Source organism: Plecotus auritus (genome assembly GCF_963455305.1).
Source record: "Plecotus auritus genome assembly, chromosome: 8".
In the NCBI taxonomy this organism is placed as follows: domain Eukaryota; kingdom Metazoa; phylum Chordata; class Mammalia; order Chiroptera; family Vespertilionidae; genus Plecotus; species Plecotus auritus.
The window spans coordinates 148,268,321-148,280,658 of NC_137782.1; the positions used below are offsets into that span (position 1 = coordinate 148,268,321).

General features: G+C 40.5%; 1 protein-coding gene across 1 annotated transcript in view; it reads left to right on the plus strand.

Annotated features, from left to right (window-relative positions):
• LHCGR (luteinizing hormone/choriogonadotropin receptor) overlaps positions 1-12,338 on the plus strand; it is a gene marked incomplete at both ends in the record, with an annotated part of 63,835 nt that overhangs the window by 29,913 nt on the left and 21,584 nt on the right. Inside the window, 4 exons of the mRNA XM_080684869.1 lie at positions 128-202; positions 3,111-3,185; positions 5,103-5,177; positions 5,266-5,343. Of these exons, the coding sequence (XP_080540995.1) occupies positions 128-202; positions 3,111-3,185; positions 5,103-5,177; positions 5,266-5,343 (303 nt within the window). The remainder of the gene's footprint in view (positions 1-127; positions 203-3,110; positions 3,186-5,102; positions 5,178-5,265; positions 5,344-12,338) is intronic.

Below are 12,338 nucleotides of genomic sequence, written 5' to 3' on the forward strand. Positions count from 1 at the left end.
AACAGCTAAAGGTGCCACTGTTCTTTTTTAAAAGGACACCCCAGCTGTTGGGCCACATGCACAGCTGCTTATGATGCAGACAGTCATTTATTTCATGTTTCTTCTTTTTTTTTCCCTCTCTCCCTAGTGAAATTTCTCAGAGTGATTCCCTGGAAAAGATAGAAGCTAAGGCCTTTGACAACCTCCTCAATTTGTCTGAAATGTAAGCATCAGCTAACAGATCGTTTACTGCTGTACACTATTACTCTCACTGGCTGAAGCCCACTCGGGTTTTGTATTCAAGCATCCACTGCTAGGAAGCCAAGAGGAAAAGACTACAGCAATTACTAGGTCTGGGCAGTCACTAATTTCGCTCACTGCAGTGGCCTGAAGGTTGCCATGGTGACAACTGCTTCTCCCTGAGAGCTGCATAAACTCTGAAACATCACAACACAAAGTTAGAAATTAAAATTGCCATTGTGGAGTCCTGCCAAGTAGCACTCACCTTATGGAAGGGAGGTTATGGAGCACTTGGGGTGGTGGGAAAATTTGGAAAGGAGCTTAGAGTTCATGAATTAGTTCATGGGGAGCTGTTTGGGCATATTCATTCATTCAGTAAATGGTTCTTGAATACCTATCATGTAAAATCCTGTGTTGGGCATGTGTATGTTGGGTTTGCTGTTATTGTGATGTCTTAAAATTGATTCTTCAAAATTATCCTTTCCAAATTATTTTCCTCAATTAATGAAAAGGATGGGAGAAGACTGGATTAATTCAGTTTTCAGCTCATGAACTTTGTGTCCCAAAGCTTAACTGACTTGCCTGATGTCACACAGCAAGTTAACTAAGACTATAAATCAGGTCATGTGACTCTGAAACTGGGTATCTTACTGCTGTCTTGTTTGGCCCAAACCTGAACGTCTATAAACTTCACCTGCATAGGAGTTTCTAAAGTTAAGGAAAGGGGAAATATGTTGGCAACAGATTTTAAGTGCTTACACTTGGCACTTATTTCTTCTAGGTTGTGTATTTAATCCTCACAACCACCCTGTAAAATGGACTAACTACCCCTTGTGTTCAGGGAAAGGAATGGAGCCTCAGGGAGGTCAGTGACTTGACCAATGTAGTGCCTCAGACAATGGCAGGTTTGGGATTCAACCCCAGCCTGTCTTTCTTCAAAGCTTGTGCATGTGTCAGTATACCAGAAGACCTCCCTATGAATGGTCCAATTAGCAATTATCTAAAGAGAATAATTAATTAATAAGTATGGTAAGTACCTGCCACATGTCCAACCAAGGGCCAAATGCTGCTGGAATATAGAGGAGGTAAAAATACAAATCTCCCCCAGGAGATGAGTGTGGCCAGGGGAATAACTCACCAAACAATTATGAGAAATCCACAGAAATGAGTATTTAAGTACTAAAGGTATATCTGGACTTGTCTGTGAGGTAGAATTTCTTGGGGGGCTCATTACAATTATAGATGACAGTCTATAGACCTAGAAATCCGCAGTTCTAACAACTTCCCAAGGGATGCTGATTCAGCACAGTTTACACTGAGAACCACAAGAGCAGCTTCAGGTAAATAAAGCTTCTCATGATGCAAAGCAACATTTATCAACAGAAAGAAAAATGAAATGCTCTAAGGGAAAGTTTATGGACTTTTCCCAAGGAAGGTCCTGAGATTAGGATGCTAGCTCTGCACAGGTTCTCTTTGCTTTGTATCCCCAGCACCTAAACAATACCTGGCACATGTAGGAGCCCAATGTTTGATGAATGAATGGATGGATGGATAGGTGGTCTAAGGTCAAACCACAAAAGATCCTTAAGAGATAAAATTCCCTTCTATCTCACCCACATAATGCTTCATATGGCCCATGTTTGCTTGATTCAGTTGTAAAAACAATTACAACAAAATGTCACTCACCTTTAAATAATCAAAAGGACATAAAAGATGGAAATAGGCACCAATGGTGGGTAAATAAGATAAGGTGGAGTGGGCACTAGACCTGGAGTTAGAAAAAACTGGGTTCATCTCCAAGTTCTGCTACTTCTCAGACAAATCATTCAATTTCCTGATTTCAACTATGACAATACTTGTTAACATTGGTTGAAGCCTTACTTTGAACCAAACTTACACATTTATTTCTTTAAAACTGCCCTATGAAGAGACAGAGCTGTAAGTGATATAACCAAGTCATACAATTAGTAAAACCAAGATGTAAAACTAAGCTGACCCCAGAGTCCGCCCACCTCACTAGTGCTCTATATTTTCTTTATACAAGAGCAATTATTGTTTTATCGAGTGGTTGTTGAATGGGTTAAGAAAGCCAAAGGCATTTACTGGCCTTTTACTGGGACCTGGCAACTGAGGCTTCTTCTCAAAGGGTCCAATTCACTGGTGGGACTAGGGAGAAGGACAATTACACCACTATGATGTATGGCTGTACTTTTACACTTTGCAAAGCCCTACCTTGTACATTTTCTCTGCATATTCTATTACTACCTCTCAACCTGTGAAGTAGGAAGAGTGTGTGTTATTATTTCAATATTACAGAAGGGAAGTTAGGAGACTGGACAGCATCACACAACAAATTATCTACAGAATAAGCATAAAATCCCCAAAATCCAAGCCCCTGGACTCTTCCCTGCTGTTCCACAGACTGGGTGACCATCTGGATACTTGGTCAGTGTGCCTGCCAGCCCAGTATGAAGAGAACCAATTTACCTACAAGGGAGAGAAGCTAATTTGCTCCTCTCTCCTGGGAGCAGATTCTCCCATCTCCCCCAATGTGCAGGCTCCATGGTAGGGCAGGAACTACTTGGCCAGGAGCCCTGAACATCAGTGCTGCCTGGGGAAAAGGGGTAGAAGGAGATGGAACAGGGGTAGGGGGTACAGATTCCCAGCTATCATGCACCTGCTTTGGCAGGATGTTGAGAGCAAAGCTTCCTGGAAATAGCCACTGGCTCTCGCCATGCTGCTTTCATCCCAGGGGTCTCAGTAGTTCCTCTCAAGCACTTGATTCTGTTGATGCTGTTTTCAGCCAGCATCCTCTGGTGACCATGGTCTCATGCATTCCAAACAATGCACATCTAGTAAACTGCTGCCTGTTTCCCCTTCTCTCTTTACAGACTGATCCAGAACACCAAAAATCTGGTATACATCGAGCCTGGAGCATTTCTAAATCTCCCCCGGTTAAAATACCTGTGAGGAATTTTCCTTTTTAAGCAACTGGGGAGGGGAAGATGGGCATCTGGTAAAAAGCAAAACAATTCCAAGGTTGAGAAGAATTTTTTAACCATATACTTAGAATTATTTTCATGTCCGTCTTCAGCCTTCTGACTTAATGAGCATTTCTTGTCAGCCACTATGCTGGCACTTTCAAATACCTATAAGTGGTTCTCATCACTATCTCTGTCCCAAACACCAGAGAAGACCATCACCTCTTTGCAGTGATTTTCAAAGCTGGTGGTAGGAATGGGGGCGGGGGAGTCATGACACTTTAAAAGGTCATGAATCAGAATCTCTAAGGTGAGGTGGTGATGTGGAGAGAGGACAGGTGAATGTGGGAAAGGCAATTTTGATTTGACCCCTATCCCTGGTTGAGAATCACAGAACTCCTTTATCTCATTTGTTCCTTCATTCATTAAGTGAAAACATTTTAAGTATTGCCTTCAGGTAGGCACTGTGCCATATAAACTAAACCATTATTTTGTATGTCCCATTAAGTCTGATTGGTCCACTGGCTAGAATTATCAGCTGAGGTCCATCCTAGCCCTACAGATTTCATTGCCTTGCCAGCAAAACCAAAATTCCTGAAATTTGATACAATCTATAAATTTATCACGGTGGATCTTCTCACATGTCAATTACTTATTCACACAGAAAAATTAAATCCCTTAACACTGATGTCCTCTCTCTTTTCTTCCTGATAAACTGAATTTCATAAAATCTCCAGAGGATGCCCACCACTTTTTAAAAAATGGAGGAGAGAGGAGGGACATCCTCTCTCTGGTGTTCAGTGTCATCTGTGCAGTCTTGCTCTGGGGCCCTGACATGAGCTGCTGCTGGCATTAGGGTAGCTCCAATGCTGGAGGATACCTAACCCAGGTGTTCTGCTTTTCCAAACCTTGAAGGGGTCTACAGGACATATAAGCATCTCAGCATTAACCACTTTGGAAAAACATAATAAAAATCCCAGAACCAAGTGTGATGACTGTAGCCCCTTGTCATCTAAGAATCACTGTCTTTATTAAATAGCATTTTCACCACCCCTTAAAAAAAAAGGATATCCCCTCAACCCCCATACACATTGCAGTCTAAGCCCACACTGCTATCACCAGCCACAGACAGCGCAGGATTCAGTGTGATCTGGGGTAGCAGGTAAGGAAGAGAACCAGAGAGAGCCAAAACAAACCTTTTATTGTCACCAGGGTGCCAAGCAGTTCATGTCAGCTGTCCAGAGTCCACGACTGGGAACTTGAAACTCGGTTGAGTGAAATCCAGATGACTTGACTCCTCTAAAGGAATCCCTTTCTTGTGTAATAAAATATCCTTCAGTTTAACCCACCACTGAAGCCTCTCTCTTCTTTGAAGTTTAAGTAAAAGGGAGAGGAGGAGCCTTTAGTAGCTCAAATAACCAAGAGAATCTTGAATGATTTCAGTGAGATATAAGGAAGACATTCCTGAATTCCAGATAGCTAAATAAAGGAAAATTTGCAGTGATAAGAGATATGGATTGCTCACAGAGAGATTAATCTTTCTGAAGAGTTTGAATTAAAACCCATTCTACAATAAAGAACTATGAAGAGCATGGTATAAACTAATTAGCAAGAGGAAACTGGAATGCAATGAAAAATAAACATAAATGAAAAAGACCTGAAAGTTTGGTCCCAGCCCCTAGATCTCTAAATAGGAATCATTAGAGCAACTTCTCCCATAGGGTTAGGGGCTTTTAAATTCTCACAGTCTTTGACATCTGAAAGTGTGACTGGTATAGCCAAACTCAATATTTTTAAATTTAAGGTGAAAATAGTATTTCTACTGTTTTTTATCTTTATGCCTTAATAACAGTCCCTTTTGCTCACTCTCTGCCCACATCCCCACCTTGCCCCAAATCACAGGAGCATCTGTAACACTGGCATTCAAAAGCTTCCAGATGTTACGAAGATCTTCTCCTCTGAATTTAATTTCATTCTGTAAGTACCAGGCTGATTGCTATGCATAACAGTTTCCTATTTGCAGCTAAAATTTGGAAAGTAAATATTTCTCATTTCATTCTTCAAGGGAAATTTGTGATAACTTACACATAACCACCATACCAGGAAATGCTTTTCAAGGGATGAATAATGAATCCATAACACTGTGAGTAACGCCCAGGTTCATGTGCTTCCATACAGCCTCCTGCTGTTCTCATCTTTAGCTTAAGGTGATCTCCTTCTTGTCTTATACCTTGCCCCTCACTTGCTGGTGACATTCTTTTGGATCTAAAATGCCAAAGTTGAGAGGAGTTGTGTGGCATCAAATCTGGGTCATATGTTCATATCACAACCAACCAACCCCTTCAGTTTAAAATTAATCAAATGGACCCTGAGGATTTACAGTGAACAAATTTACAACTGATGAAATTATTCATTCATCGGTGGAATGCTCTGCAGCGCAAAGAGACAGACTACAGGGGTTAAAAGAGAGCACAGAAATTTCGAGTTTCATCTGAGAAGCGTTTGGAAGGATAATCTCTGAGTAGGTAGAGTACTTATCTTCCTTTTCTCCTTTTCTCCTTTTCTCCTCCACCTCCTCCTCCTCCTCCTCCTCCTCTTCCTCCTCCTTCTTCTTCTTCTTCTTCTTCTTCTTCTTCTTCTTCTTCTTCTTCTTCTTCTCTCTCTCTCTCTCTCTCTCTCTCTCTCTCTCTCTCTCTCTCTCTCTTTTGTTTCTGAAGCAACACCATCAATGCCCATTCCCTAAATCCCTTAATATTAAATTTGCAAATAATGTCTTCTTATTTGATCATCACTCATCAGGTTACCAGGCTCAAAGGCTCTATCCCTTTCGGGCTCTTTCCTAAGGCCTTGCTATTCAAAGTATAGTCCATGGGCCAGTATCTTCCAAAAACTGGTTAGAAATGCAAACTTTCAGGGCCATCCCAAACCTACTATCTCAGAATCTACATTTTCACAAGATCCCAAGTGATTCACGTACACATTAAAGTTCAAGTGGGCATTGTACTAAAATAACACAAGTCACTCTCTTCACTGTACACCTGCCAGACTTCCTTTGCTCTGGATCCCTACCATCGTCACATGGGGCACCTTCCTTTGACCTACCATTCAGAAGCAAACTCCTGGACAACATGTCTAATTTGTATCCAATGCCAATGACCCATATTTAATTCTGCTCCACACATCCATATTCCTCTCTCTCTTTCTACTTTGGTTATAGCCCATGGCAGGATCATAATGAAGCAATAAGTGAGCTTGCCCTCAAAGAAAGAGAGAGAGAGAGAGAGCATGGAGTGGATGACCCTGAAATGAAGTAGTTGTGAAACAAGAGGAGAGACATCTCAGGGGATTCTTTTATATCAGTGGACTCTAAAAATAGGCATCAATTGTACACTGCATTTGTATAGTATTTTTTACTTTGTGTAGGCATAATCCATAAACCAACACATATAATTATGTTATGAAATTTCAGCTAATGTAGTCCCAGCTCAGTGGTGCAATCAAAAGAATACAGAGCAACAACAACAACAAAAAAGGTTTCAAGATAAGTAAAATTCTTCACTTGTAACTCTTGAACACCAGGAAGGAGTCTGTATATACTGAAAAAAACCTCACTATAATCTTTTTACTCCTCCTCTTCTCTCAAACACTACAGCTCTTCCAGCTGTTTATAAAGTGTTTCTGACTCTCTGTTACATGTGGATCTGGAACTACTCATCCATCATACCCCTGTCAGAAACAGGGTATTTCAGAACAAACACTGAGTGGAGGGGTACTGCATGATTAGAATTGAGGGTCTTCCCGTGTCTTTATTGAGAACACAAAAGATATATAAGATCCATGTACTCAAGTAGCTCATAATCTCAATGGGGAAACACCATGAAATAATAAAAAGAATACAAGCCAGTAGATATGCACTGTGAGAGTGTGTGGTACACAGAAATGAGAAGTCCTCTTGGGCTAGAGAAATCAGAGGAGGCTGCAGGGCAGAGCTGACACTTGAGTTAGACCTCATAGAATCAACATTTGTAATATTTATATAGCACTGATTAAAAGCCTGCACAATTTTTGAGTACTTATTTTTAAAAACCCATTTAAGTCTCACAGCAACCCTTTGAGGTAGGCACTATCACTCTCATTTTTTAGATTAGGAAAGTAAGGCATTGAGAGATTAAGTAATTTACCCAAGGTCAAGATATACAACCAAACAGTCTGTCTCAGAGTCATGGGCTTCATCATTATGTTGTACCACATACTGAGAATAGGGGAGCAAGGAATCCAAGTGAGGGGCAGCATGAGCAAATGCATGGCTGTGGGAGGAGGAAAATAGGATGAGGGATACTCACTGGGAGTGAACATCCTGCTTAAGGGATGGGAAATAGGTTTAGATCAACACGTTTACATAAAAAGGAATTGAAGGGACATTGGATTGCAGAGGGTCTTGAATGCTGGGATAAGGGGTTAGAGGCATAGAAGTAACTAAATAAAAGTAGTAAGAAGAAACCACTCAAATAAGTAGCCTTTATTCAAAGATAATGAATAGCCAAGACTCACTTTGATTTTGTCCTAAATCTAAAAATAATCAGGAACCAATAGATACTCGTCTCAGGTAAATGTACAATGATGGGAATGGAGTGGAATAGGAATGAAAGAGCAGAAGAAAATAATAATCCATGGGATTCTACAAGCTCACAAGACTAGACCTCCCCACCAAAGTCACAAAAAAATCAGATTCCTTTTCACACATCATATTTCAGCATGTGTACACAACAGCTACATGGTATTTTTATTTGTGGACTATTAATTTATGTTAGTAATGATTTTAAGATGAATAGTGCCTACCAGCAGGGCGTAACTGCCCCACTTCTGAAGTTAATGAGTTTTGTGGATCCATCTCTCCCAGAGAGCCTGTGGGGGAATTGTGCTTCATCCCCCTCCTCACTCTCAACCCTGTGTCTGCAAGGGGAAAGATTAGTCATTTGTTTGGCACTTATCCTCAGCTGAATGGGCCCTACTGTAAGTGGAGGATCCTGTGGAGCACCCCATTGGAAAAGGGTATTGCTTAAAAAGGAAAGCCTGATTTTCTCAGCTATAGAGTTCAGCTCCCTAATTAGAAAATAATGAAAGTAAGCCCTCTCTCTTCATGAGTAGTTTTTGAGAATTTGCTTTTCATGGAAACCTTCCTGCCTCCCTCACCTAAATCTGTACCAACTGTGAGCTCATTTAATAAAAACAAAACACTTCACTTGATGCTGGAGAAGCTCAGTGGGGCTAATGCTAAAGCCATGCATTACACTCTTATGTTCCTTTATGGCCCTTTGGCTTTTCATTAAATCTCCTCCATACGCCACTTTGAAATGTCCCCCCTAGGTAAGCAGGATTTGGCTTCACCACCTCTAAAATATTCTAGATCAGTGGTCATGCAAGTCTCAAAAATGTGACAACCTTAATTCATATCTGAATTCCACAAAGAGAAGGAAAGGTCACAGCAACTAATTCTCTAAAACTAATTCAGAGAAAAGATGTCTGGCAAAGAATGACAAGATTTCAGGTTGCACCTGTGACAAGCCACAGTAGAGAGACTGCTTGGCACTGAAATAGAAAGCCTGGGTTCCAGTCCTGGCTCTGTATGTAACCAGCCTTAGTCAAGTCACACCACCTCGACGTAACTCTGTCTCTGTCTTTCCAGTGGGACTATTAATACCTCCTTGTATAAAGTCAGTCACAATGTATTGTCTGCACTGCACTGTCACAAATAAAAACTAACATTCAGCAAGCCAGTTGTTTAGACCACCCTTAAAACACTGTCGCATCATCTCATTTTAAATATTTTTATTTTGAAATTTTAAACTGGTAATTGGAGTCACTCTGTCTCCCACTGACAAATGGAAAAGACAGTACTATGAACTCCCTATATACCTTACCTAGATTCACCTACTATTTCCAGCTCGCCATGCCTACTCCATTTCTATATATATAACTATATACAATACATTTCCCTGTGGCCAAACCATCCAAAAAAGTTTATAGACATCATGACACCTCATATCTAAATACTTCAGCACATATCTCCCCAAAATAGAGAAATTCCACATAACTACAACTAAGAAAATCAACATGAATTTAATGGCATTATCCAACCTATAATCCATATTGAAATGAAAATATGTTTATAGATTTTTTTAACTTGGAATTTAATCAAAGTTTATGCATTGCATTTTTGCTATTATGTCCCTAGTCCTCCCAACATCACCTTCCACCCCATCTGCAAAAAACTGCCCCGCTGCCTTCCTCTGTTCTGGATGACACTGTCTGGATTCATTTGTCTATACTGTCATAACTAGATTCAGGTCAATATTTCTGCAAGAACACAACAAAGAAGATGTTATGTCTCTCCCACTGCATCAAACCAGGAGGAACAGCATGTCCCAATGTCTCACTCCTTGGCCATTCAGTTAAGGTAGTGACTGACCTCTTCATTGTAAGGGTGCATATTTTCCTTTGTCATTAGTAACTAAATCATGGTGGGATAATTTGAGTTTGTGTGACTATCCTGTAGCCAACAACCTTTTGTCCAATGGTTTCAGCATCTGTTGATTATTCAGTTAATACATAGGAAAGTCTACCATTCCTCTACATTTGTTACTCTTCTGTTAAAAAATAATGTTTCCTTTTTTCCCTTTCCTTCCCCCTCTCCCTCTCCCTCCCCCCCCCCTCTCTCTCTCTATCTCTCATTACTGTGGAGTGTGGATTTTTAAAACATTTTATTCAATATATTACAATCCATTGTTGTCATCATTTTTTGGATGCCTGTCACCTTTTTTTATTACATATGATAAAGTCATGTAAGTTGACATGAACTTGGTGAGATGGGAGGAAACATAAGAACTCTAGTAGTTCAGTGATTGAGTGTAGACCCACGAACCAGAGGTCATGGTTTGATTCCCAGTCAGGGTACATGCTCAGGTTGTGGGCTCGATCCCCAGTAGGGGGCATGCAGGAGGCAGCCAATCAATGATTCTCTCTCATCATTGATGTTTCTATCCCTCTCTCCTCCCTTCTCTCTGAAATCAATAAAAACATATTTATATATATTTAAAAAAAAAAACTCCAGGCCTGCTGAAAGGCAGGAGGCATGACCAAATCAGAGAGAGTGACCCCATGCCATAGAGGCTGCGAGCCCCACAGGAATGGGGGAGTTTGATGAACATTAAAAACTAGGATCCTGGCAGCAGATAGTAGAGACCCGTGATAATTATCTCTACAACCACTGCCAGGGGATCCAGCAGACAAGTGTCTTAAAGCATGAGGAATTATTCCAATATAAAAGGACTTCAGCAAAGTAGCACATGGAGAAGACAGTAGCAAACTTAGGATCCCTCTTCTTTGAGATGGTGTTTGTACAGTTGTTTGATAAAAATTTGTTTATAGGTATACCATCACAGGACATATATTCTAAAATAGTATGTTTTGCCCTTCAACAATTGGGTCTTTTGAGTCCCTGAGGGTCTGTAAACATAAGTTAAGCTTTCTTCTTTGAAATCATCCAAAACTAGGTGAGTACATGATCCAAGAGGGAACTGTAGTAGAACATTAATATAACCTAAGAAATGCTTTTGTAGTCCAAGGAATATCTGGAGTTTGCTCTAAGGCAGCATTCAGAATTAAAGTGTCATCTGTGGTTAAGTTCTAAAGCCTGAGTCTTATTTTAAATAAAAAGATACTATTCTCTCTGTTTGATCACAAGTACTGACATTTGAATAAAGAACTAGACAATGCTTTAAAGCAGTGGTTCTCAACCTTTCTAATGCTGCGACCCTTTAATACAGTTCCTCGTGTTGTGGTGACCCCCAATCATAAAATTATTTTCGTTGCTACTTCATAACTGTAATTTTGCTACTGTTATGAATTGTAATGTAAATATCTGTGTTTTCCGATGGTCTTAGGTGACCCTGCTAGCAGTTCTCAACCCACAGGTTGATTATTCAGTTAATACATAGGAATGTCTATCATTAGGCGACCCTGGTAGCAGTTCTCAACCCACAGGTTGAGAACCGCTGCTGTAGAGCCTAAGACCATCGGAAAACACAGATATTTACATTACAATTCATTAACAGTAGCAAAATTACAGTTATGAAGTAGCAACGAAAATAATTTTATGGTTGGGGGTCACCAAACACGAGGAACTGTATTAAAGGGTCGCGTCATTAGAAAGGTTGAGAACCATTGCTTTAAAGTAAGGTGCAGCTATCATAATAGAGGAGAGGGGGAGGAAAATTCATTTCCAAGCCTGTGACAGCATCATCAAGGCAAAGGAAGCCCTTCTCATTTAATTCTGACACCATGATGTTTTGGAAAAAAAGTTATCTGAAGTGACTCTCCAGATGTTTGAACAGGAACAAAGCATTGTGCAGGCCTGACAATATGAGGTCTCCCACTCGCATTTGTAATTTCTCCAGAGTAAGGAAGCCAGTCCTTTAATCAAAACAATGCAGTGCATTCTATTGTGTGAGTCTGGTAAGAACAGAGACAAAGAGCAGCAGTTGAAAAGGAAACAATGAGCTCTGTTCTTTGCAATATTGGCACAAGCAGGACCCAGGCTATTCAAAAAGACATGAAAAATGTCCAATCGCAAAAATGTCAATGATGCCAACACAGACGAAAGGTGGTTGAGGGCTTTCAGAGAGTGAGGACATTTAGGGCAGCCCAGGCCACTGAACTGCCCTGCTCCACCCAGGAACAGAAAGGCCTCTACCCCAGTAGAGTTCGTTTAAACAGGTGGCTGCATTTCATGAAAATTCTATGCAGCACATGGAAAGGAAGACCATTTCCCTCAGTTCTGGTAAGAGAGCTGGAGGCCACTGTTGAACATATGAATGATAGGAGCAACACATTAAGTATTTTCCATGTTCCAATAAACACTCATTTCTAAGTGTTTAAAATGTTTACTCTTTTAATCCTCACAAAAGCCTTTGAGATCAATACTATTATTATCATCTCTATTTTCAGATTAGGAAATTGAGACACAGAGAGGTTAAGTAACTGGCCCAAAATAATTCAACTCATAAGTAGTAGACTTGGATTCAAGCCCAGGCAGTTGGGCTCAGGGCTTGCAGACTTAACTTTGAGGTGGCACTTATA